At 44.3% G+C, this 27,697-nt stretch overlaps 1 protein-coding gene across 1 annotated transcript in view; it reads left to right on the plus strand.

Annotated features, from left to right (window-relative positions):
* ABCA4 (ATP binding cassette subfamily A member 4) overlaps positions 1-27,697 on the plus strand; it is a 138,756-nt gene that overhangs the window by 47,917 nt on the left and 63,142 nt on the right. The window contains exons 9-16 of the mRNA XM_060302615.1: positions 732-871; positions 1,533-1,649; positions 2,543-2,740; positions 17,470-17,675; positions 18,330-18,506; positions 20,565-20,787; positions 24,085-24,306; positions 26,173-26,377. Of these exons, the coding sequence (XP_060158598.1) occupies positions 732-871; positions 1,533-1,649; positions 2,543-2,740; positions 17,470-17,675; positions 18,330-18,506; positions 20,565-20,787; positions 24,085-24,306; positions 26,173-26,377 (1,488 nt within the window). The remainder of the gene's footprint in view (positions 1-731; positions 872-1,532; positions 1,650-2,542; positions 2,741-17,469; positions 17,676-18,329; positions 18,507-20,564; positions 20,788-24,084; positions 24,307-26,172; positions 26,378-27,697) is intronic.

Consider the following 27,697-nt stretch of genomic DNA (forward strand, 5'->3'; position numbering starts at 1 on the left):
AGGAAGAGAAAGATAAATGAGGAGGCAACCCAGAGATGCAAGCAGAGCTGGGGTCAGAAGGGCTCTGGAGAGTAAACATGGCTGTGGGATGTTTTTACAAACACAATGTAGTGAAAATCCGTGTGTGTAGTACTGAATTATTTTCCAAATGGCAAGTTGCTGGCAAGTTATCTTTCCCACCTTTCACTATTTTTTTTTGGCTCCTGTGGGGTAAAAGGAGGGTGGGGTGCGGACGAAATGCAGCTGGGCAACCCTCTAGTTAAAAATTGAAAAGAAGCAGCAAGGCACACACCAAAAGCAGCTGGGCCCTAAGACAGCCACACACAACAGAGAAGTTAAGCAGCTAATTGAAAGGAAATTATTGAGACTAAAGCTGAGATTGCAAGGGGAGGCCTTGTTTGGCCTCTTGGTCCCTTTCATCTGAGAATGGCCTCTGTTCCTTGCAATAATCATAAGCAGGCTTCTCAACCTTCCTCTAAAGCAGAAAAAAAAACACAAGGCAAGCCCCATCCTTTGTTTCTCTGATGAGGCCTTTATTGAGATGCACTGTGGCATTTTTACTTACTAATGATGAGCTTGTTATTGGTGGGGTACAGCCTATTAATTTAGGTTATTTGTCAAATCCTCCAGCGTACAGTTGAATGAGACATGTGATTTGAACACACTAATGACTATGTTTAGCTGTGAGCAACGGGGAGTTTCTGTAAAATCTGTCCCTTCTCTCCTGACAGCAACCTTTTGTAATGCATTGATCCAGAGCCTGGAGTCAAACCCTCTAACCAAAATAGCCTGGAGGGCAGCAAAGCCTTTGCTGATGGGAAAAATCCTCTTTACTCCGGATTCCCCCGCAATACGCAGGATACTGAAGAACGTAAGGTCCCAGCTGGTCTTGTCCCTTCTGCCTTCTCCTCTGGCTACCCAGTAGAATGAGAGTGTGTGTGCATGCATGTGTGTGAATGAGTGTGGTGTGTGTGTGGTGCGTGTGTGTGTGTCTGTATTTTTTACTGTGCCCTCCTGGTGGTGGGCCTCATGTTTGCTTTTTGCTAAGTGGACTCTTGGTTCCTCCCCCATCCACAGACATCATTGGAAGGCTTTGCACCAATGCCCCTGCCTGGCCCTCCCCTCTCTATGCAGCCTACAATGAGATTTTCTTCCTCACTGCCTGAATTCTATCCCTAAGGGAAGAGTTCACAGTTCTCTGAAGCCTGGCTACCCGGAACAGACAAAGATAGGGAGGAAGGGAGGAAGAGCATTTACTCACAGGGAGTCCAAATCCAGCTTTAATGAGGTTCTGAGACAATAACATCATCAATATTATGAGTACCTCTGAGATACTAAGAAATAAGATTCTGTCAATCTGGGAGGGTGGGAAATAGCTGATTGTTCTGGGAAATATCAATCAACTGAGAAAATAAAGACACTTCCGTGAAAAGCCTTCCTACATACTGAGGATTTGTGACAGGAAAGGTACAACCAAGATTCTTTCTCACTTTTTCTCTCTCCATTCTTTTGCTGTCTCTGTCTGGTTTTAGGCCAACTCGACGTTTGAAGAGCTGGAGCGTTTCAGGAAGTTGGTCAAAGTCTGGGAAGAAGTAGGGCCCCAGATCTGGTACTTCTTTGACAAGAGCATGCAGATGACCATGATCAGAGTACGGATGGTATTAGAGGTCGGGAGGCGGGGGGAGGAGAAAGGCCAGGAAAGTTCCATTTGTTTCCTTTGCCCAATAGAGGGTTAATCACCCCTGGAGTTAGACCAAAATATAATAAGCACCAGTTTTGGAAGCTGTCATCATGTGGAATCACCGGCTTTGGGTGGGGTATAGGTTTCTGAAACTCTGGGGAAATGTGAAAACCACCATAAGACCAGTAACCTCCTGAGGTTTCTTGCTGTTATGAATTCACTTGAGGGCCTCACATTCAAAGGGGCATCTCCCCAAGGGGCCAGCTCTGTAACTGCAAAAGGTGGTTGAGTGTGTCTCTCTGGTCTCATTTTCAGTTTCACAAAACCAGGAGATAAGAGTCCTGCATAGCAGGGATAATTAAAAGGGAACCAAAGGAAATCCTTAAGAAAAAGAAAGCTTCCTATATGCCATTTCCCTGCCCCTCTGCCCCATCCCCACATACACGTCTCCCCTCTGTTGTAGAGACCTATGTATTGGGGGAAAATGGGGTATAGATAGATATGCCTAATGATGGAAGAAAACCCACTAGATTTTTAGGGAGGCTTAAAGTCTATCCCATTTGTTAAAAATTAGAAATGGCCTAAAAACAAGACCAAAGATCCTGTGGAATTCTTTTTTTTTTTTTTGCGGTACGCGGGCCTCTCACTGCTGTGGCCTCTCCCGTTGCGGAGCACAGGCTCCGGACGCGCAGGCTCAGCGGCCATGGCTCACGGGCCCAGCCACTCCGCGGCATGCGGGATCCTCCCGCACCGGGGCACGAACCCATGTCCCCTGCATCGGCAGGCAGACCCTCAACCACTGCACCGCCAGGGAAGCCCTGTGGAATTCTAAATGCTATAACTGTATTGCTTCTTCCCAAGGACACCCTGGAGAACCCAACAGTAAAAGCCTCTTGGAATAGGCAGCTTGGTGAAGAAGGTATTACTGCCGAAGCCGTACTGAACTTCCTCTATAGGGGCCCACGAGAGGGCCAGGCTGATGATATGGACATCTTCGACTGGAGGGATATATTTAACATCACTGATCGCACACTACGCCTGGCTAATCAATACCTGGAGGTAAGGGCAGCAAGCCACCTGAGGGCCGCATTGGGCCCCTCCAGGATAGCCCTGTAGGTGGAACCAGAGATCCCTTAGCAAGTCAAGTGGTCTTGGGTTTCAAATCTCACTCTCCCCACTGAAGAAACAAGAATTCCCACAGCTCCCAGAGATGGATCCTGTTCTCTAACAGCTTATCCACAATTAAATAGTTCCCTCTTCACATCTTCTGCCTCCTAACAGCTCCCTGACTCCTCCTTGGCTACTCCTTCTGCCTTCTAGCTCATACAGTGTCGTGTCTGTCCTCAGCCATCTCCTGTCTGCCATTGCTTCAGTGGCTGTCCATTGGTATGTCCACCAAACCTCAAGTTCCGAGGTCCCCTTGCTTGCTGGACACTCCCACCCCCGGGTTATACAGGCACATCAGCCTCAACGTGTCCAAAACAAACTTGTATTCTCACTACCCATAAAACCTATCCTCCTTCAGCATTTCCTATCCTGATCACAGTCCTCTGCATTTTTCCAAATTCTCAAGCTAGAGGTTTAAGGGTCAACCTTAAATCACCTTCCACACAACAGCTCTCATTTACTGTGTAACGTTTTGCCAAGCACCGTGCTAAGCGCTTTTACGTACCTTAGCTCATTCAATCCCCTGATAGCTCCATCAAGTGTATGCTATCATCATTCCCACTTACAGGTGCAGAAGCTGAGGCTTAAAGAGTTTAAATAAGATCCCATCTCACAGCTATTAGGTAGAACAGACAGGATGCAGATCTGGTATGCCTGAATTCAGAGCCTGCTGTCCTGCCTCCTCCACTGCCTCTGTTACGTCCAGTCACTGAGCTTTGGCTCCTCATCTCTAGCTATTTCTCCACTCCTCCTCTTGCTTGCCAGGCTCTCTGAGCCCCAGAGGCCTTGTCATCTCTCCACTAGCCTGTTCTAAAGGCTCACTCCCTGGACTCCAGGGTCCAGTCTCTGTTGGTTCAGGCGCTTCTCCACGCTGACACCAGAGTTACATTCCAAACACACATCTGCTGGCATCACTGCCACTCTTACAATCTTAATGACTCATCCTCAGGGAACACAAGTCCCTTCCAAACCTGCTCCAGCCCACCTTCCCAGCCTCTGCTCACTCATACATCTTCAGCTCTGCTCCACAGCTCCTCCCACCACCCTCAGGGACACCCCAGCTTCTCATGATTTCATCCTTTGCAAATGGCTGTTTCTCTGCCTATTTATGAGAGCCTTTTTGCTTAAGTGAAAAAGAGAATTTACTGGTTGACATAACCCGGAAGTTCAGGGGACCTAGGACACTGTGTCCTTCCATCTTACCTTTCTGCTTGCCTTGGCCCAACTTTGATCTCAGCCAGACCCTTTCCATTTGGTAGTGTGTCAGCTGCTCACAGCCCTCAGTGGTCATCTTTACCCCAAAAACTACACAGAAAGAGGGAGTGGCTTTCCCGTAGCATACATAATACTCCTAGAGAGTTCTCAAATTGGCCTGGCCACTCTACCTGTCCCCAGTCCCTCAGCAGATTGTGTACCACCACGAGGTAAGGCAAGCGCAGTTAGCTTCATCTGAGTCTCATGGACTGTGCGTGATTACTATGAAGTGGGGGAGGGTATTTCTCCGAAAGAAGAAACACAAGGCAGAGAAGTCTGAAAGGACTTTTCCTTCTCCATCTACTGAGCTTCTCTTCATTCACTTTTTGAGACTTAGCTCTCAAATGTCACTTCTGCTTCGACATAGGTTTAGTCACTCACTCCTCTGTGCATCCCTGGCCCCCTCTTTACATCTCTTTCAGACCGTATTCAAGTTAGACTCAAGTTAGCGGTTAACATGTCCGTCTCTGGCAGATCAGCAGGCTGGAGTTATCAGAGTCAGGAAGCCCATCCTAGTTATTTTTGAATTCTCGACCTCAAACTTCCAGGGAACATCTCCACCTGAGGGCTTATCACACCTACCATTGGGCCTCATGTCATATAGAACCATTAGCAGGTAGAAGATGCTCTGGGCAATAGGAGAGGGAATTAAGCCAGTGGCCCCCAAGAGCACGCCCCTCTCCCCAGACTCCTTGGTCCTGAGGATAACTAACTCGTGAGAAAAAGCCCGACACCTGCTGTCACCACAGTGCTCTTAAAGACTCCCTGCTGCCCTTGGTGCCACCAGAATTTCCCCGGAGTGTGTGATGCTCCCTCTCCAGAACCATGGAAATACCGGCACAGGCTCTCTAGGTGGCGTTTCAGAAGGGGTCAGGTGTGGCAGCAGCACGACCAAAGTTCAGCTCATTACAAGGTGATTCCCAACTTGTCTGAAGACAAGAATGACCATGGTTGCTTTTTACAAAACAGATTTCTGGACACAAACCCAGATCAACTGACTCAGAATTCCCAGGGAAGAGGCCTGGTAATCTGTATTTTTACAAACCTGTTAGATTGGTGGGAGCTTGGAGTCCCCTTGTACGATTACTCAATTGACATCGTCTTCTTCTCACGGTGCCTCTACCAGCTAAGTCCCCATCCCTGGCCATGCCCGCCACCATCCACCACTGTGCTTATAATATAGGCAGGATTTTTTAGATGGGGTGCAGATGGAGGCAATCTCTTCCTTTATTCTTGCAGAATAGAGTTCAGTGGGTCTCACAATATTTTTGTGAGGTACTACGTATCAGTATAAAGAATACTTCTTGTCTTAGGTTTGACTTGACATTTGCACGGTGATGTAAAGGGCTTGTTTCCTTGAAGGCTCATTTTTTCCATGTAGCTTGTGCTTAATGTAGCACCAAGCACCCAGCAGATACTTAGTATATATTAAATGGTTAAGAATTCAGTCTCTGGAGCCAGACCACCTGGGTTCAAATCCCTGCTAGTTGTGCCTCAGTTTCTGCATCTGTAAAGTGGGGATATTAATAATACTTACCTAATAGGCTTGCTATGAGAATTAACTGAGTTAATTCATGCCAAGCACTTAAGACAGTGCCTGGCATTTAGTAAGCACTTAATAAATATTAACTTTTTAGTAAAATTCAAACAAACAAAAAATACTGTTTGGGAGGAGGAGAGTGGAATTAGTGAAATCAGGCCCAGCCACTGAGCCACTCCTGGTGCTCCTCTAGGGATTACAAAACTGCTAATCGCATCTCACATAAGCCACCAACACTTCCCTAGGGCCTTGCAATCCCATTAGCCCAGCGAAATGCTCCTAAGCAAAGGCCAAGACTGCCACAGGTCAATGGCCTGCCCCAGGGGTTCCTAAGAGGGGTTTTGATGGTGGCAGAAACCCAGCAGGTAATTATGCTGAGGTTTCTGATCTTCCTGCCCTGGGGAGCAGGGGAGCGGGAAGAAGGAGGAAAGTGATGGGGAATAAACTGAAAGGAGAAGGGGGGAGGGGGGCTTGGGGGGGTGTCTGAAAAGCGGTGAGGTAGAATCCAGTCATTACAACTGGTCCTGGAATTTTCTGCTTGTGTTTTGGGAAGTCTGGAGGAGCTTTGGAAACTCCCCAGCTCTCATCCTGAGGACTACTCGTAGCGGACAGGGCATGAAAACCTCTTCGGGATGGCTCTAAGGGCCTCTCCGGGACAGGGCAGCAAGTATGTTCCTTCATAGGCTGTTCAAGGCTTGACTGAGCCTCTCCTTTTCAGTAATATGACTTTCATTAAAGAGCTGTGAGAACTTCTGGGCCAGCCTTGATGCCTACTTCCCTGCCTATTCCAAAAACGAAAAAAATCATTTCAGGAAAATTCAGCAAAAATACTCTAAAATGTAAATTATGTCAATTGAGGTCAGTGCTGCACTCACATGTGGTATTGAACAACAGAAGGTCCAAGAACTAAGAGCACACTTTTAAGCCTTTTGTCATTACAGGAAAGGGGAGTGATTCAGTAAGTTTTCTCTTCACCTAATAGAAGGGCTAAGTCCTCTTTCTTTCTGCTCGGGGTGAGGCCTTAGTTACTGGAAATCCACTGAGTATCCTGGAGAGTGTCCCATTCCTCCTGAGCTGCCTTGCTTGGTCATTGTGTGCCATGTTAGGCCACTGCTTGGGGCACCTTCTCACCTGCCAGTGAGGATAAATGGGCCTGGATCTCTGCCCATGAGCTACATCACTCTGGGAAAGACACTTTACCTGCTAAGGCTCAATTTTCTTATCTGTAAAATCCAGATAGCACAACAGACCTCACAGAGTTGTTGTTAAAGATAAAGTGAGTGAAGTGTGAAGGGCACTCAATACATTTGTGCCATGACTAGTTAAACCTGTGTATAAATTCTCTGCCCCCGATTCCCCATCTCTTCGGTGGGGCTGTTAGTGCCCCCCTTTCCAAGCAGCTGTGAGGATGAGATTGGAGAGGGCTGGGCACATAGTAGAGCCATTTGATGCATGGCAGCTCTTTCTATGAACCACAAGGATGTCCACCCTTGAACCACAGACCACGTGAGGAACGTAGCTTTTTCTCAGACTCACTTTGTGTAAGCATTAACCAGGATGTGAAGCCACTCTTCATATTAACCTTGTGAATTGGCTTACAATCAGGACTTTCAGTCCATTCCTGAAGGCCCAGGAGGATGTCTCTGGGGCCATTCTGGCCCTTCTGTGGACAGTGGTTCAGTGGCTCCAGAACTCCTTTTTTTTTTTCTTACATCTTAATTGGAGTATAATTGCTTCACAATGGTGTGTTAGTTTCTGCTTTATAACAAAGTGAATCAGTTATACATATACATATGTTCCCATATCTCTTCCCTCTTGCGTCTCCCTCCCTCCCACCCTCCCTATCCCACCCCTCTAGGTGGTCACAAAGCACCAAGCTGATCTCCCTGTGCTATGCGGCTACTTCCCACTAGCTATCTATTTTACATTTGGTAGTGTATATATATGTCCATGCCACTCTCTCACTTCGTCACAGCTTACCCTTCGCCCTCCCCATATCCTCAAGTCCATTCTCTAGTAGGTCTGTGTCTTTATTCCCGTCTTACCCCTAGGTTCTTTATGACATTTTTTTTTCTTAGATTCCATATATATGTGTTAGCATATGGTATTTGTCTTTCTCTTTCTGACTTACTTCACTCTGTATGACAGACTCTAGGTCCATCCACCTCACTACAAATAACTCGATTTCGTTTCTTTTTATGGCTGAGTAATATTCCATTGTATATATGTGCCACATCTTCTTTATCCATTCATCCGATGATGGACACTTAGGTTGTTTCCATCTCCGGGCTATTGTAAATAGAGCTGCAATGAACATTTTGGTACATGACTCTTTTTGAATTATGGTTTTCTCAGGGTATATGCCTGGTAGTGGGATTGCTGGGTCATATGGTAGTTCTATTTGTAGTTTTTTAAGGAACCTCCATACTGTTCTCCGTAGTGGCTGTACCAATTCACATTCCCACCAGCAGCGCAGGAGTGTTCCCTTTTCTGCACACCCTCTCCAGCATTTATTGTTTCTAGATTTTTTGATGATGGCCATTCTGACTGGTGTGAGATGATATCTCATTGTAGTTTTGATTTGCATTTCTCTAATGATTAATGATGTTGAGCATTCTTTCATGTGTTTGTTGGCAGTCTGTATATCTTCTTTGGAGAAATGTCTATTTAGGTCTTCTGCCCATTTTTGGATTGGGTTGTTTGTTTTTTTGTTATTGAGCTGCATGAGCTGCTTGTAAATTTGGGAGATGAATCCTTTGTCAGTTGCTTCATTTGCAAATATTTTCTCCCATTCTGAGGGTTGTCTTTTCATCTTGTTTATGTTTTGCTTGGCTGTGCAAAAGCTTTGAAGTTTCATTAGGTCCCATTTGTTTATTTTTGTTTTTATTTCCATTTCTCTAGGAGGTGGGTCAAAAAGGATCTTGCTGTGATTTATGTCATAGAGTGTTCTGCCTGTGTTTTCCTCTGAGAGTTTTATAGTCTCTGGCCTTACATTTGGGTCTTTAATCCATTTTGAGTTTATTTTTATGTATGGTGTTAGGGAGTGTTCTAATTTCATTCTTTTACATGTAGCTGTCCAGTTTTCCCAGCAGCACTTATTAAAGAGGCTGTCGTTTCTCCACTGTACATTTCTGCCTCCTTTAGCAAAGATAAGGTGACCATATGTGCGTGGGTTTATCTCTGGGCTTTCTATCCTGTTCCATTGATCTATCTTTCTGTTTTTGTGCCAGTACCATACTGTCTTGATTACTGTAGCTTTGTAGTATAGTCTGAAGTCAGAGAGCCTGATTCCACCAGCTCCATTTTTCGTTCTCAAGATTGCTTTGGCTATTTGGGATCTTTTGTGTTTCCATACAAATTGTGAAATTTTTTTTTCTAGTTCTGTGAAAAATGTCAGTGGTAGTTTGATAGGGATTGGATTGAATCTGTAGATTGCTTTGGGTAGTAGAGTCATTTTCACAATGTTGATTCTTCCAATCCAAGAACATGGTATATCTCTCCATCTATTTGTATCATCTTTAATTTCTTTCATCAGTGTCTTATAATTTTCTGCATACAGGTCTTTTTTCTCCTTAGGTTGGTTTATTCCTAGATATTTTATTCTTTTTGTTGCAGTGGTAAATGGGAGTGTTCTCTTGATTTCACTTTCAGATTTTTCATCATTAGTGTATAGGAATGCCAGAGATTTCTGTGCATTAATTTTGTATCCTGCTACTTTACCAAATTCCTTGATTAGCTCTAGTAGTTTTCTGGTAGCATCTTTAGGATTCTCTGTGTATAGTATCATGTCATCTGCAAACAGTGACAGCTTTACTTCTTCTTTTCTGATTTGGATTCCTTTTATTTCCTTTTCTTCTCTGATTGCTGTGGCTAAAAATCCTCCAGAAAGTAGGCATGGAGGGAACTTTCCAGAACTCTTTTTGCCCTTGCAGCACCTCCTCAATAAAGGGCTTCTATAACCTTATTCATCCCATAACCGTGTTTAGTCTTTCCCCTGATCCCCTGCCCTTAGCAGGGAAAAACAAACAAACAAGAATAAAGGACAGACTTCCTGGTCAGAAGGTGGGCAGTCAACCAGGGAAAGGGGTGAAGGTGACATTTTGGGAGCATCACATCTCTAACACATGGAAAGAGTCATCTCTACAGGCCTTCTAATCACCTTCTTCTCCAAATCTAAGGAGGCTGAGGGCAAATGAGTCTTCATGTAGGTAAATATCTTAAACTGGTATGTGTATACTCTTACGTTCATAATTTATATGTCTTATTCACATATATTTTTCTTCTGAGAAAAGCACAATTAGAAAAATTCCTCTGATAATCCTTTAGTTAAAGCAAATATCCACACCCCTCCCCTTTGATTTCCTTGTTTAGTGAAGGGTTAGGCCTGGCACAGATGTAATACTATTTAGAATTCACCGTGTATTTAAATTTCATAGTATATTTGAATTTCAGGTCTTGAATTTAGCATCAGAAAGCTGAATTCAGCCACACTTTAATATGAAAATACCTCTGATCAAGGCATAAAATTGTACTTTAACCAGGTACAACTTCCTTTCCCTAAGTCTTGTAAAAACATGTATTCATTAACTGCTTTTACCTCTGCTGTCAACACACTCAATATATGTGCATAACTCTTTATTATCTACATGGTGATTATCTTGTTGATGAATTATCAGTAGGGGGACTTTTTTGGACCACCTTTCCTCTGTACCTTGCATGGTCCTGGCCACATGCCACCACCACCCAACCAGAATGTGCTCAGGGAGCGTACTTTTCAGGCTAGCCTAAATAAAAATAGGATTAGGAAGGTAAAGCTACTGATCATGTAATTTACTTTAGTCAGATGTATAGGGATTTGCATAATATCTGTCCTAGTGCTTTCTTCTGTTGATTCATTGTCTCCAAATGTGCAGTGGGAGGCTAGGGAGAAGTAGAGGAAAGGTCAGAAGGGTACAAAAGTCTACACCATTAGAGCAATATTATTTTAAGAGCCATGAACTGGATCATAAGCAACTCATGGGCAATGACCTTATTTTATGGCTCATCGGTCTCTCAGAAACATAGAACTGGGCTGAGGAAGGAGAACACAGTTTAGGGAGGAGTGGGGGTCGGCTCGAGTTGTAGGTAGAAGAAAGGAACTTGTGTTTGAGCCTGCTGTGAGCCAGCCACTATGCTGGGCACTCTTACATGTCATCTCATGCAACGCTCCTAACTACCTGCCCAGCAGGCGTAATTGTTATCATTTTATAGAATTAAAAACTGACTTGCCTAACATACCACAGCAGATAAGACATGGATCCAGAATTCTAATCCAGACCTGTCTGGCTCTGAAGAGGAAGTTCTTTCTTGTACCACAAGGGGCATATTAGTAGGGTGTTCAGTCAGTATTGTTTGGATAAATTACATAATGAGTTGGTTAGGGACAGCAATTATTTTGTTCTATTCAGAATAACAGACACTATTGTGATTCAGTCTTTTCTGTTTGGAAATAACTAGGTTTAGAGTAGGAAACCAAAGAGATTTGAGCTCATTCAGTCATTCATATATTCGCATGAATTGAACTACCTACCTCTGAATAAATACAATTAATCCCTGACCCCTAGAAGCTCACATTCTATTGAGAGAGATAAGCTTGTCATTAAATAAGGCCTTAGTAGTGGTATCTCAAGGAGCTGCTAGAATTCAATCTAATGGAGGAGAAACAAGTTACACAAATCCAAAGTCAAAATGTCACAGATCCTCCAAGGACTGTCAGATATCTTCCAGATTATCTCCTAAATCCCCCTTCCTCAGCCTCTCCATGTATGGCCTCTGTTTACTACGGCCTGTACCATCTCTCCTAGCTGGTCTCTGGGCCTCTGGTCTCTCACTGCTTCCATTCAGCTCCCAGACTGCCTCCAGTGAGATCTTTCTGAAACCCCAGTCTTGCTATAATGTACCAGCTCTGTGATTTCGGGCAATATCGCTGTTCCCCTGCCTGAAAAATGAGGAGGATAAGTGGAGCCACAGCCAGGGCAGCGTTCTCCAGTGTGGCTAGACTGGGTGTTTGTGACTGGCAGACCCTTTCAATGGTCAGTGCCCAGCTCTGCTGATTATGAAATATTTTTAATATGGTAACACTCACCTCCCAAAGTTGTTGGAACGGTTAAACAAGAAAGCGTTGAGAGCTAAAATCCCCTGCGGTTGTCAGCCAGGCTATTCTGTCTGTCTTTCCCTGGACCTAACTACACAGGAAGCATCACCTGGTGGCTTTGTCCTAGTGAGTCTTCATGCTCCAACCTGACCTTTTTATTTGTTTCATTATTGTATTTATTTATTTTAGAAACGGACATTTTTTAACAGCTGTGTATTTCCTATCCCTTTGTTTTCCTGTCATGGTGCATTTCCTCACTCTCTGTGGTTGAACATTTCAGACGTCTGTCCACGGTGCCCGGTGTGTTAGATAAAATGTATGGCAACGCCTTTGGCCTCTACCTCACCAACTCAACCAACTCAAACAGCCCCAAACTATTTTATCCAGTGGCTTTTTCCACGTGTTGGGAAACAAATCTTGAGTGTTATGGTCTAGATATGCCAGGAAATTCATTCTGGGATGTTTGCCCGCATCCATTGGCATTTTCCAGAAGGAACCCCACGTGTCTCCAGGTCCACCAGCGGGACCACTTGAGACCTCATTTGGCATTCATCAGCCACTTTGTTCTCAGCCTGAGTGTGGAAGTCAAATTAGTAAGAGGCAGGATTGTAGAGGCCGTGTCTCTCAGAGTGTAGTGCTTTTCTTATCCCTGAAGACTCATCATCCCTCACATGTCCTGGGTGTATTAGTCAAAGTACTGTGTCAGCACAGAGTACCAATCCCCTTTGATTATCAGGTTCAAGCAGAAAAAGAGATTCTTTCTCTCTTTGCCTCCACTGGACATCCTTTCCCACTTAATAGATAATTTATCTATTACTTAATGTATTTGAATTAGAGCTGGAGAGGTCACAGTTGAAGAAGGAAGCCTGCTGCTACTGTAGCTTCTTCTCCCAAGGTAGTGTTTGATTTAGCTGTGTAAACAAGTGACTGCATTCTCCAGAGGTCTTAAACACAGCTGCCTGCCCTGGAGAGAGCCACACCTCTTCCGCCAGGGTGCACTCTGGTTCCTGGTGAGTATCAGCAAAACAACAAACAAGGAATTGTAGGATATGTGTGGGCTTCAAATGGCAGTGGTCCTGCCACCCAGATTTTGGCCACAGTGGTTGGGAACGGAAGGAAACAAGGAAACCTCTTCTCTTGCTTTACTGCCCTTGGCTATCCCAGGGCATTATAACAATCCTCTTTGAGATTCTGAATTCTGCTTGCAAAATTTGCCCAGAATGGGCCTCTGAAGCCGTGAGACAATGAATTTTTAATCAGTGAAGATGCCCTTTGAATTTTTTTCCCAGTACTGGTGCTATTTTTATGCTGAGCCTCTTACACTAGCCATTACTTACCTACCTACAGTATTCTTCCCTAACATCCGTGGTCACACAGTTTCTCTCTGTGTAGAACCAAACAGCTTTTATAAACAGACTCTTTGGCTTCAGTCTCATTAGAACCTACGATGTGTTAACTTACAAGCTAATCAGACCACACCAGATATGTCAAAATCCGAAACCTTGGTTAAGGGTTTAGTCATCATCATTGTCTCGCCAACACACTCATGTATACACTCTCATCAATATACATGCTCGTTAGCCAAGATCTTAACTTCAGGGACCAGAGCAAGTACCAGAAGGGAATGAGGTCATTTGCTGTTAGGCAGGTGGCCTCCCCATGAGAATGCAAGGGTACATCATGAATCATACCTCAGTGGATGACCCAGGGACTTCTGACTCATGTCCACATCTGCAATTGCTCTGCCTTGACCTCAGGAAGATGTTCTGGATTAGCTTCATAAGACCTTCCTCTGGTAGAGTTGTCTGACTTTCACCTAAGGGCCAGTGAGCAAGCTAGTGAACACCAGTGGCTTAGGACCCACCCCACTGCCACCCTCCATTGCCCAGGTGGACACAGAGCTTTGGCTTCTGTCCGTTGCATTGTTCTAACTAGATGAGTTGCTATAGATCAGCTTGGGATGGCTTATGTTCCCAGCCATATTGTTTTTAAAAAATAACTGCCTTCTTCCCCAGACAAACAGCTGTCATAAATGAAAGGTAATCTGGCAGGGGCTTAAAAGCCACTAGACTCTTGATTTTCAAGATATTTTACAAAAACAGTAATAAAAATGGTATTCATCAAGTCCTCATTCCTTGTGAAATAGTTTAGTATCCTACATGGTTAAAACACAGGCTCTCTCCAGAGGAAGTTTGCTCATCATGCCTCTTAAGAGAGTTTGGAGTGATAATCATAAAGTGGTTGTGATGATTCAAGGGGTTAATATAAGCAAAGCCCTTGGACCAGTTTTGGTCATATTGTGAGCCTGCAGTAAGCATCAACTTTTATTCTTACCAGGCAGCACTGGCTGGCCCTTCCCAAACAAGTTCCTGTGATCTTTAGAACACACCTATGAGGCAGGCGTATCTCCAGTTCGCAGATAGGGAAAGAGAGGCCACACAGTTAGGAAATAGCAGAGTGGGGATGGCATTCAAACACTACCCTGTACCATCTTTCCAAAGATGATAATTCAACTCTGAAAGTGGGTCAGATGTTTCAGGGTAAAAATGAGTGTTTGAGAACCTTTTGGTTTTGTTTTTCCAGAGAGTATCAGGGTACCAGTCAAGGGGGATGCAACAGGAAACATGACTGTGAATCAGCTGCCTGATAAAAGAGCCAGGATGGAGCCCACGTCATTGCAGGACTCAACGATATCACTGAAAACATCAGTGCTTATTCCAGTATAGATTTCCCTTTAAGACATGAAAGGAGAGTTCAAAGAGAATGGGCTAGATTGCTCGGAAAGTCACATTATTAAAATGTGTTTGTTTTTATTAGCTTTTTTGCTTCACTGAGAGTTATACTCTTATTAACATTGTATCAAAAATTCACCTTTCGCTAATTTCTCCTAGTTTACCATCTGATTTCGGGTGCACAGGATTATGTTCAAAACACACAGTAGTAAAGTTATATTTCTTGCAGCATTTGGGACTTCTAAATTTGAATTAATTCAATTCAGTAGACACTTATTGAGTCCCTTTCATGAGGAAATACTGTTCCAGAGACCTAATGAATAAGACATGGCCCCTGACCTCCGGGAACTTACTGTCTCTAGAGCTGTGCTAACCAATGCAGTAACCACATGTCGCTATTTAAATTTAAATAAATTAAAGTGAAAGAATCAGTGCCTCAGATGCACTAGCTACATTTCAAGTACTCAATAGCCATATGTGGTTACTGGCTACCATGTTGGATAGGGCAGAAATAGAACGTTTCCATCATTGTAGAAAGTTCTACTGGACAGTGCTGACCTACTGGACAGGGGCAAGAGATCTTGTTTAGGAATTCTGTTGCTCCGACTTTGTAGTTGGAGTATGGCTTACTCTTAGAGCAATGTGAAGGAACAGCAGTACCCTTCAGGCCTGACACTTGAAAACATGGATTCATATTCTGCTTCTGACTTATATTGACCTGGAGCAAGGCCCTAGGATGCCAGTTTCCTCATCAGTAAGCAAGCACATCAGACTGTAAGACCTCTCTGTGACTCCGTCTGTCCAAGGGCCCTATGATGCTATGAGGGAATTGGTAGAATACTCTGTGTGTGTGTGTGTGTGTGTGTGTGTGTGTGTGTATGTGTGTGTGTCACAGCTAAAAGAAACTGCAGAGAATTTCCATCTCCCCAAGAACTTTCATGATTATTTTAGAAATTTAATTTCAGGTTCACTCTGTTAGTCAATACTAAAACTCTATATATGTGGTCCTAAACTCGACAAACTGATTTAAAAGAAGAGAGAGAGAGATTATTTTAAAATAGAGAGAGAGATAAGTAATAGTTGTGCTCTCTTACTTTGCAAGACAGTCATGAGCACATGGAGAGCCTGTGGATCAGGCTTTGCCTGTGGCTCCTGGTGTGGGAGGACGTCTGGGCCTGGAGTTGAAAAATGGGGAGAGAATGCAGGCTCTGCCACCGTCTAGCTGCGTGACCTCTGGTAGGTCTCCTCTTCAATAAAATGAGGATTCCAGGTAACTCACAGGCTCTGTGGGAGAGTTAATATGTTCCTTTAAGCCTGTGTTACATCAACGGCCTTCTAACCAGGCTTCGTGCTCCCCCTTCCCACCACCAGTGATCTCTCAGAAACATGGTCTGATCTCATATGTCATGCCTCTGCTTAAAACCCTACAGTGGTTTCTTGTGGCTTTTTAGGGTTTGCCAGGAAACTCCTGATTTTAGCATAGAAAGCCCTGCATCCCATGAAACCTCTCAGTTGGCTGGTCACCCTGCAAACCCAGCAGGGCAACTGACCTGGTCCCCACCTGCCTTCTTAGTACACATCTCTTACCTCTCACCTCTGCTCACCTATGTTCTTCTCTGTACATTGGCACAAGCTGGGGAGTGTTTGACAAAATGCTGATGCCTTGGCCCTGCCTCTTGAGAATCTGATTTCATTGTTTGGGGTGGGACTTGAGTACAGTTGTCCTTTTAAAACTCCGTGATGGTTCTAAAGCACAGCCAAGGAAGGGAACCACTATTCTATTCTTGCAGGTCTCCAGAAACCCTGCGAGCTATTCCCTGTGCCTGAGCTGACCTTTCCCTTGCTTTCTTCCCTTGGCTAACTCCTGCTTATTCTCATCCTGCTCAGGAGTCTCTTCCTCCAGGCAGCCCTCTGGGACACCCCCCCCCACCCCTCCACTGGGCTGCTAGACTACCCTAGGCTTGCTTTCACCAGAACCTGATCATTCTGCCTTCTGATTGTTGGTTTACTCCAACCCTCTCCCTCATTAGGTCTGGAGTTTCTTTTAGTAAGAGATTTTATCTTTCCTCCTTGTATCCCCTGGAGCCAAGCAGGCTCTGGCACATTGCAGGCTCTCAGTAAGTATTCCATGAACAGATTAATCAAGACAAGGCCAGCTGACCTCTTGTGAGTTACATTCTAAGAAAGAAACATTGCACAATAACCCCAGTGTGTTATAGAAGCAGGAGGTTAAGGATAAAACACATCCAAGTACAATACAACGCTTTAACAAATCTGTAAAAGTGGACAATTCCCAATATTCAAGTTAAAAGAAATTCTTAGTTTTGCTCTTTTCTGGGTAATGATTTTTTTCTCTTCTGGGGGAGAAAAAAAAAAGACATGTTAGGAAATTCCTCCTCCATCCTCATTACCTGTCATAAAATTGTAACTGGGAATGATTTCCCTGATGAAATCACTTTGGCTTTCTGTTATTTTCTTTCTTCCTCCTTGTTCTTGCCTCAGCTGGCCATCCTTGTGTGTTTGCAGAGAGGCAGGAAGGTTTACCGCTGGGACTGTTTCTCTCTCTCTGTAAAACTCTTTTATTAGCAGGCTTTCTGATCTTCAAAGCAGCTTGTATCTGATGTGACCCCACTCCCTTGACTCCCCATGCTGGGCAGTGAGAGCGGGGAGTATTTTTGTCATTTTGACGACTTGCATACTTCGACAGCCCGATAGTGCGGTCCTCACTAAATCTGCAGGGATGAGAGCAAGTCAGCGTTCCTAAGCCCCCCTTTCACCCCCAAATCTAGACACTGAAAACTTGACACCAGACCCCGGAGTTAAGCAAACAGTAAGTTTATAGGTCTCCTTGCTTTTGACCCATCCCCTGGGGCAGCGTCCCTGATCCTCTGCCATTTTTTTGCAGTTGAGTCTTTGCAGGTGGTGCTCCTCAAACTCTCTCAACCTTTGTGATTATCCACAGTGCTTGATCCTGGATAAGTTTGAAAGCTACGATGATGAATTTCAACTCACCCAACGAGCCCTGTCTCTGCTGGAGGAAAACAGGTTCTGGGCTGGTGTGGTATTCCCTGACATGTATCCCTGGACCAGCTCCCTACCACCCCATGTGAAGTACAAGATCCGAATGGACATAGATGTGGTGGAGAAAACCAATAAGATCAAAGACAGGTGATGTTTCAGGAGATCTCAGAAGGACCTGGGCATCCCCAGTGATGTATGAGGCAAGGAAAGGGGGCTCCTATGGGCTCAGGCCACCTGTCTCCTTCAGGGGCAGAAAGGTTACTCAGAAAGGCACAGAAGCACTTTGGTATCAAAGAACTAAGCTAGACAGTAGATCCTGCTAGTTGGTGGGACCAGGAGAGTTCAGCTACCCTGTCTTTACCCCCTCAACTCAGAGCTTGTCCCTGGCTGGCCTTTGTGCAATTTGGAGATGAAAACCTCTAGGTACTGAGTTATCTTCACATAGAAATTCTGCAAATGAGGTTTCACCAAAGTCCCTGGGAAATTACGTTTGGTACAGAGTAGGGGATTGAGACTGGACTCAGCCTGTAAATCAATTAAATTAAGTTAAATCAGAGGAAGTGAGATATTTTGTAAAGCTCAAATTAGAGTACTTGAATGAAAGCAATTACAAATCGTGCTGTGGCTAATGTTCATAATTGGGATTTAACCTGTGAACTGGAAAATAGAATCAGATAGTGTGGAAAAGTTCAGGGGAAAGTTTCAGGAGAGTGAATACGGAGTCCCCTCGTGCTTATGACCAATGAGTGAGCTGTCCATTCCCATTCCCATCCTTTGTCCCTCTCTCCGGTTTCTTCTTAGATACTGGGATTCTGGCCCCAGAGCTGATCCTGTGGAAGACTTCCGATACATCTGGGGCGGGTTTGCCTATCTGCAGGACATGGTTGAACAGGGGATCACAAGGAGTCAGGCCCAGGTTGAGGTTCCAGTTGGAATCTACCTCCAGCAGATGCCTTACCCCTGCTTCGTGGATGACTCGTGAGTCTGAGGTCCCAGTCCCGCTCCAGGACAAGCTGATCAGGTTGCTGGGGTGGGATGAGGTGGAGGTGCTCCCCAGGCTTCAGTCTCTTTGGAGGAAAAAAACCCGGGGCGTGGGGCCCGGCTCAGGGAGAATGGAGCTCTGATTGAGAAGCCTGCTTCTCCTTGACTCCAGGCAGGGTCACATGAACAAGTGGGAGAAAGGAGCTGGTGTTGTGGGAGGAAAAGGGAAGGTGAAAATTAAAGCAGGGGAAGTGAGGTTGGGGGAGGGGACAGAGGCTTTTAAAATTTCCACTACGTAGTATGTTTGGTATGTGGAAGGGTTCAGGTCAGAGTGTTTGCCCTGTGACTGCCAAAACAGCAAACTAGGACTCTGCATCACAAGTAGGTCCGGTTCCTAGGAGCCTTGGAATAATGCAGCTCCTTCCCTAATTAACATTCTCATGATGTATGCTTAATGAAAAGGTAGAGGGATGTGTTGGATGAACTTGGGCCTTCCCTGCCTGCCCACCCCCATCCCCAGGCCTGTACATTTGCTGGCCAGTAGCAAACTAAGCAAGTAGCCCACTGTTTTCTGAACATGCATTTGGGGGGTGGTAGAGGGAGGGACAAAGAGGGAGAAGGGGCTGGGAGGGCTCATTTACTATGGTGGATGGGGGCAGAAATGCTCCCAAGGACAGCAGCAGAGATCTGCAGTTGGCTTAGGGATTCAACTCCTAGAAGAAAACTGGGAAGTTCACCATAGTGTGCGTGTGAGTTTGTGGGGATCAGGGAGGAGATAAACATGCACAGCCTGTAAAAGGAAGAGTCAAATTGCCAGCTGGCAAGGTAGTAAAATAAAGCCCAGTATGGGTGTAACACCTCAGTCCAATCAGTTCTCCTTCAGCTCTACAGAAGACTAAGAGAGATAACAGGGGCTGTTCTGCAGTCAGTTTAAGTTTGGACAATAGGCAGAAATGGAAAATGGAGCCGGGGCAAAAGCCCAGCTCTACTTCTAAGATCAGAATAGGAGTAACCGGCAAGGAAGTGGGGGTAAACAGTGAGGAGGCGGTAGGGATTCTGGCCATTCAATGTGGGAGAGCCCTCTGGTGGCAGATCCCAGAAGGGCAGGCGTTATGAATTTATGGTTCTCTCCCTAGGGCCATCTTGAGTGAAACCCTCCCACGCTGGAATTGGGCCCTTCCTGTGACACCCAGCAGTTTTCAAGAAATAATAATCTCAAGGGCTTTTACTAGCACATCAAGCACAGGGAAAACATATGTAAAGTTCACAGTAGAGTAATTCCAGAATATCAACTCTGCCCTGCTTGCTGGAATGAATACCCATGGATGTACTCCACCAGTACATGGCTGGTGGAGTCAATGACTATTGAATCACTGATTGATTTGTTGCTGGGTCAGTTGCCTTCTGAAAGGGCCATACTGATTAGTTATTTTGTGCCTCTTCCTGTGTAACTGGGGTTTGATCCTCCTGGGTAGACAGTGCTTCACTGGCCAGTAGCAAACTAAGCAAGTAGCCCACCGGGGAGCCCAGTTATTGATCTCATCACCACCAGTTCCCTTTGTCCACCTTCTTGGACTTCAGTGTCAGTTAGCATGTATCTACCTATTCCAGTCACATCCCACATCATCAAGTCTGCAATCCTTTCCTGGGAGATCTTACAAGAAGCTCTATACTGTGTAACATACGTAGTATGGTTTTATTTACACATTTCACTTACAGAGCACTCATCTGGACTAAACAAAAAGCTGCCTGAGATCTTATAAAGAACATCTATACTGTGTAACATACGTCGTACAATTTTATTTACACATTTTACTCACAGAGTTTTCATCTGGGCTAACCAAAAGGCTACAGTCTTGCTCTAAAGAAAAAGTAATCCTTTGGGGCAAAGTGCAATGTATTAAAAGAGTCAAGTCCATTGAGTGCCCGGTGGAGATTTTTCTGCCTTTCCCTCCACCTGGGCTTTGTTCTCAACGTATTCATTCAACAAACATTTACTCCACCTCCACCAGGTACAAGGCAATCTACTATTCTGCTTCTCTCCTCTTGCTTTAGTTTTATGATCATCCTGAACCGCTGTTTCCCTATCTTCATGGTGCTGGCCTGGATCTACTCTGTCTCCATGACTGTAAAGAGCATCGTCTTGGAGAAGGAGTTGAGACTGAAGGAGACCTTGAAAAATCAGGGTGTCTCCAACACAGTGATTTGGTGTACCTGGTTCCTGGACAGCTTCTCTATCATGTCGATGAGCATCTGTCTCCTGACGATATTCATCATGGTAAGCCAGAGGGAGAAGGTTCAGAAAACCTTGAATAATTTTATTCCTCCCACTTTTCTTCCTGTTAATGAACTTGTGCTTAGATTAGTCATCTGGCCACCAAAGATAGCATGACATGTAGCTGTCTGGCCATTTCAGCCAGGGTGGAAGACACTCAGAGAGATAGAGTCTTCCCCAAAGAGCCACTGCATCACAGCATCTTCCCTGCTCCCACTTCCTGCCTGGGGAACCACAATCTACATAGATTATCCAACCCCATTACGTGGACTATCTGGAAAAGCTGCTGTTAGCAGAGCCCAGCACAGGGAGATTGTATGTGCAAAGCGTTCTCTCTTTTCAAATACAGAAGAAATGAATCCAAGGAGTGTTTTCTTGGGATTACTGTCCCAACCACCAGCTGGGGTGGGAATGTGGAGAGCCTTTTCAGTGTATTAGGAGAGGAGATCTGGAATGTTTATTAATTACCATCATGGTCACACCATTCATGGCTTGACCAAAGAACATTCTGCTGCCTACAAAATCTCTAAGACCTCTCTGTTTTAAAGGGTGGAATTTGGAGTCCATCCTTTCTCAGTGACAGGAATGTTATAGGTGCAGATAGGATGCATAGGTCCATCCTCTGCAAACTTGCAGCTCCCTTGCAAGTTAGACTTGTAAATAAAACATTATTTCATAACACACTGCTGTGCTTCATGTTTAACTCCTCCACAGTGGATGATCTTTTGTACTTGTTGAATGATGGGACATAAATTTAGGTAACTTTTTATATTTATTTGATAGGATTTAGTATAAGCCTTAGACTTCAAGCTTTGCAATCTTCTGATATAGTGTCATCAAGCTTGTTCTGCCTCTTTACCATGATGATATTAAGAGTTCCTTGCACTAAGCAATATATGTGCTGATGCACAGATTCTGGCTGTGTCCCTTGTTATGCTGGATGATACCTGGTGCCTACCTGATCCAAGAATGTTCCATCACACATCCTGTCCAACCAACACATATCCAGTTAAACCAAATCCTGCCCCTTCTCTTTGCAGTAAAATGTACTAAGTCTGAATGGTTTTAGTTTAAGTGTTGCACTGAGATTCAGTGAGCTGTGGCCTTAGCCAAACCCTGTGCTAGAGCCCTATCAAAACCAATGCTGATGGAGAGGTCAGCCTGCTCAATCTGACCAGACCCAAATGTAGCTTTAAATACACAAAGGGTCCCAGAGTTCCAGAGATGAGGGGAGGAGCTGAGAAACTTATCTTCCTCTAGGGGTCCCTTGTTCCTTCCCATCCTTCAGTCTACTCCTTTCCCCACTACTAAGACATTTTGTGTCCTCAGAATTAAAGGAGTCAAAATGCATGAACAACTGACTTATGCAAAACTCATAAACATGCACAACATCTTGCAATGGCCCTGAGATTTGTTGCTAATAAGTGGCATTGAGATTTGCCTTCCTAAGAATGGACATTAGGACTTCAAAGCTTTTAGGACGTGAGGTAAAGAATGTTTACTAAGAGTTTCTTGCACAAAGGGGTTTCTCCTTGTGGGAACCAGGACATTGTTCCAGTTTCCAGTGATGGCGGAAACAGAGCTTTCCACAACAAAATAGGATTTTCCTTTGAATGACGCTCTCATCTTTCCCCTGTCGTTCCTTCCCACCTCAACTATGCAGGAAAGAAGCTGGAAGCTGGGACAATGGAAAGGTTCCATTGTTACTCAAGCTGTTAAGAACAAAAAAGAAAAGTGGTCATTAGAAGAAGACAAGGCCAGTGAAATTGTTGGGTCAGCCAAATGACTTTCATATCTGCTTGAAGTCAATGAGAAATTATATAGCCTAGAAGTTTGTAGGACTTTGCTTTGAGCTGAGATAAGAAATTAATTTCATTCTTCTGAGAATAACAATAACCATCTTAAAGTTCTTCCAGCCAAAAGCCACATGTTCAGTCAAGGTCTTGCTTTTATTGAGTTGCATGTGATTAAGGATGAGGAGTGAGCTTCCCAGGGTAATGTGGAGAGCACTTTCACACAAAATCAGGAACCCTGAGTCTTAACCTTGACTTTTATTTAGATTTCCTCAATGTTAGCTTCTAGTTAAGCATGGCTCTCTTCCACCTCCTTTGCCGTTTGTTGTATTCCATTTTTCAATCTGTTCTGTCAGTGCCTGGCAGGCATGAAAGCATGAATGAAGAAGAAACAGTAGCAGCAGGAGATAAGTGGCACAATTTTTCTACTCAAATCTTACATGCCCATTATATATATTGCTACTTGGTCTCTCTTTTTTACTGAGAGAAACCCAGTGCTTCAGGTCACCACTACCAATTAATCAGAACCAATTCAAGAGGTGAACCGGTTTGTACCTTTATGTTCCCAAGAAAAGAACAGGATGATCTATACGAATTTGGAGTTATGTGCAAAGGGTAAAAATCCTCATAGGAGGATACCTCATAAGTAAAAATCCTATAGGAGGCCTATAGCAAAAGAGAACCAAGAAGGCCTAATAAATTTGAACATCTCAATTTATCCTCTAATGTAACTGGACAGCAGCTCACTTATTAAAAATACCTAGTTTGGTCCTATTTGCTACATAGCCAAAGTGATTGACCCACTAGTTAACATGAAAGATACTGAACATTGCCCACAGGTTCTGTGAAATGTATTTGTATGATATTATGGGTCTGGAGGATTAATCCACTTCCAAGTGATGTGGATTAACTACTGATATTTTTAACCTATATGAGAGGCAAATCTCAGAATATAAGTATTGGGTTGGCCAAAAATTTTGTTTGGGTTTTTCCGTAAGATGTTTTGGAAAAACCCGAACGAAATTTTTGGCCAACCCAATATAAATGATTAAGTTAGCAGGCCAGGCCCCAGGCAAAATGTTAAGGCTTGTTGGATGGTCTCCCACCTCCCTCTTTTGTTCCTCACCTACTCAGTGTATCTCAGGAGCTACTGATGCTCCAGGACCCCCTCTGCAGATCTTCCTCCCCTGCTCTAGGCTTATTTCTCTACACTGTCCCCTTCCCAAGGATTTCCTTAGTGAACACATAATAATTACTCAGTACTGATAGGTAGCTTAATATGTTACCCTCCTGGGGAAAAATGACATAATTAGAACTAAAGGAACTCAACACATTGAGTCTTAAATGTGGAAATTTGGACACCAACAGCAGGCTGATGGGAGAGATCCCTTTGGGTCAGAGGGCTTCTGAAAGCCCCAGAATCACAGCACAGAGGTCACTCCTGAGAGGGGTGGTGCCCCTGGATGTGGGTGGAAATTACTGACTCAAGTGGTCTCTTTCGTTTCAGCATGGAAGGATCCTGCATTATAGCAATCCATTCATCCTCTTCCTATTCCTGTTGGCTTTCTCCACTGCTACAATCATGCAGTGCTTCCTGCTCAGCACCTTCTTCTCCAGGGCCAGCCTGGCAGCAGCCTGTAGTGGTGTCATCTACTTCACCCTCTACCTGCCACACATTCTCTGCTTTGCTTGGCAGGACCGGATGACGGCCGACCTGAAGCTGGCTGTGGTAAGGGACCCTGGGCTTACACCTAGAATATGATGCATTCCAGCTGAGGGGTATGTAGCGGTCTGAGAGGACCGGCTAGCCCTTTGAGGGGATCCACTTTGCCTTTTGGCACAAAGGAGCACAAGGTTTGAAGGCACAGGTACAGAAGGGGTACATTCTTCACCCTGAGCAACCTAAGAGTTCCTCCTCGCCAAATCTGCATAATTAGTCTGCCCTGGGGAGTAATTGAAAACCAATTCAGCTCATGGGTCCCTTTGTGTATCCATAAGAGGAGGACAACTGGGCCCATTTCACTCAGGTTTTTTTTCCTAACATTTGAGAAGATTCATAAGGGAGGGAGCTTGCCCCCTAACTATTCTGTCCAGAAAGATGTTTCCGTAAATTAAAAGTTTTTGTTTGTCTCCAAAAGAATTTGAATCAGAGCAGCTCTACAGTGTCTCTGTCATGTTCTACGAGTGCACTCAGAGAGGGGTGCCGAAATGAGCCAGTCAGGCCCTCTTGCCAAGAGAGGTCTCTGGAAATTGACTCTGGATTGCCTGAGAGACCTCTTCACAATGCCCAAACAACACTGTCTTTTACTTTAATTGTTTTCAAATGATCTATTTACACCCTCTCATTAACCAGGCTAAATAGCTTCTAAGCCCTATAGGGTGAAAATTTCCTTGTCCTCCAGAATCTCCCTATCCGTACTTCTTTGTACAATGCAGTTGAGAAAGGACTACCACCGGCTTCTCATTGGGGAAAATCTAAGTCAAACTTGTTCTCACGACTCAAGCTTATGTGGCTGTAGTGTTGCCAGGGCATCTGCCTTTTATTTCTCATGTTAAATAAGAATTAATTGCTGTCATTTATGGCACCCAATTTTCCAACATGATCACAAAGGGCAAGAAATCCTTATGATTCAGCCTGTAGGGAGAGCTGGGCTATCTTGGTATACTGCATAGACAGTTGGTACTTTGAAGCCACAACTAGTTTCTTGTGTGTGGGTCTGCCAGGAAGCTATAGTTCTGGAAGCTCTGTGGACCAGGGCTGGGCTGAGATTTTTTTTAATGGTTTTTGTGAACATATAGCTAGAGAATCCCTTCCTTCTTCAGAGAGACACTCTGAACACCACCGTGGGTCCTTCAAACTAGAGGTAGGTCACCCAGCAGAGCAAGTGGGAATAACTCATCCCTCTGCATGTGCTTATGTGCTTTCTGTCATGCCATGGACCACCTGTGGGGATGTGGCTGGGGAACTTCCTCTTCAGATTTCCTTCTGTATGCCACCTGTGCAGTTACTTGGGCTCTCCAAGGAGAACCTAAGAAAATGATTGTCCCCAGTCTGGAGATAGGAAAAGGTGACAGTCAATGTAACCTGAGGGCTTTTTGGCTGACAGAGTTCAGGAGGTCATGAGACCATCCCCTGCCTAGCCCTCTAGCTTTCCCTAGAACACTGATGACTTTATGGACACTTCTAATGGGATTCTCACAAAGCAGCTCAAGTAAGCTTCTTTGTTCTACCAAAAACTGTAAGATCTTAAGAAAGAGGTAGGAAGAAGGGGGGAAAGTTAGGAAGATAAACATGAAGACCTTTGGTCCTTTGCTGTGTTATGCTATGTGGTTTTGTCTTCTCCTGTACACTACTGTGTTCCATTGGACAGGTGAGAGGTGGCCCAGTGGGTATTGGGTGGGGGTCCCTGAGGCCTGAAAGGTATTCCCAGAATTATATTCCTGTAGGAAGACTGCCTTACGCACTCCCTGGGGTGGTCTTACACCTGGATACAACATGGGTCCTCTTTTGGCCCTCCTTCCTACCTTGTAGATTCTGTTGGGTTGGGTAAAAGACCCTCTGCTCATCTTTCATGCCCTTTTTACCCCACTGCAGAGCCTGCTGTCTCCTGTGGCATTTGGGTTTGGTACTGAGTACCTGGCTCGCTTTGAAGAGCAAGGCCTGGGGCTACAGTGGAACAATATTGGGAATAGTCCCGTGGAAGGGGATGAATTCAGTTTTCTGATGTCCATGAAGATGATGCTTATTGATGCTGTTCTGTATGGCTTGCTTGCCTGGTATCTTGACCAGGTGTTTCCAGGTAAGTGTCCCCCTCCACAGGGTAAAGGTAATTAGGTTCTTCAGATCCCCAGCCTCCCCTTTTCATCTAGTTTAAATCTTATTCCAGTATCCCATGCTTTTGGATTGGAAGAATTAATATTGCTAAAATGGCCATACTTCCCAAAGCAATATACAGATTTAATGTGATCCCTATCAAATTACCCATGATATTTTTCACAGAACTAGAACAAATAATCCTAAAATTTATATGGAACCATAAAAGACTCAGAATTGCCAAAGCAATCCTGAGGAAAAGCTGGAAGCATAACCCTCCCAGACTTCAGACAATACCACAAAGCTACAGTAATCAAAACAGCATGGTACTGGTGCAAAAACAGACATATGGATCAATGGAACAGAATAGAGAGCCCAGAAATAAAACCACATACTTACAGCCAAGTAATCTTTGACAAAGGAGGCAAGAATATACAATGTAGAAAAGACAGTCTCTTCAGCAAGTAGTTTTGGGAAAGCTGTAGAGCCACATGTAAATCAGTGGAGTTAGAACACACTCTCACACTATATACAAAAATAAACTCAAAATGACTTAAAGACTTAACTATAAGACATGATAACATAAAACTTCTAGAAAAGGATGTAGGCAAAACATTCTCTGACATGATAAACCATAGCAATGTTTTCTTAGGTTAGTCTCCCAAGGCAAAAGAAATAAAAGCAAAAACAAACAAATGGGACCTAATCAAACTTATTAGCTTTTGCACAGCAAAGGAAACCATAAACAAAACAAAAAGACAACCTACAGACTGGGAGAAGATGTTTACAAACAATGCAACTGGCAAGGGATTAACTTCCAAACCATACAAACAGGTCGTACAACTCAGTAACAAGAAACAACAACCCAATAAAAAAATGGACAGAAGACCTAAATAGACGTTTATCCAAAGAAGACATACAGATGGCTAATAGGCACATGAAAATATGCTCAACATTGCTAATTATTAGAGAAATGAAAATCAAAACTGCAATGAGGTACCAGTGAGAATGGCCATCATTAAACAGTCTATAAATAAAAATGCTGGAGAGGGTGTGGAGAAAAGAGAACCCTCCTACACTGTTGGTAGGAATGTAAATTTATATAGCCACTATGGACAACAGTATGGAGGTTCCTTAAGAAACTAAAAATAAAGTTGCCATATAATCCAGCAATCCCATTCCTGGGCATATATCTGGAGAAAAATATACTTTGAAAAGATACATGCACCCCAATATTCAAAGCGGCACTATTTACAGTAGCCAAGGCATGGAAGCAACCTACATTTCCATCAACAAATGAATGGAT

The sequence above is a fragment of the Globicephala melas genome, chromosome 1 (assembly GCF_963455315.2).
Source record: "Globicephala melas chromosome 1, mGloMel1.2, whole genome shotgun sequence".
Lineage (NCBI taxonomy): Eukaryota > Metazoa > Chordata > Mammalia > Artiodactyla > Delphinidae > Globicephala > Globicephala melas.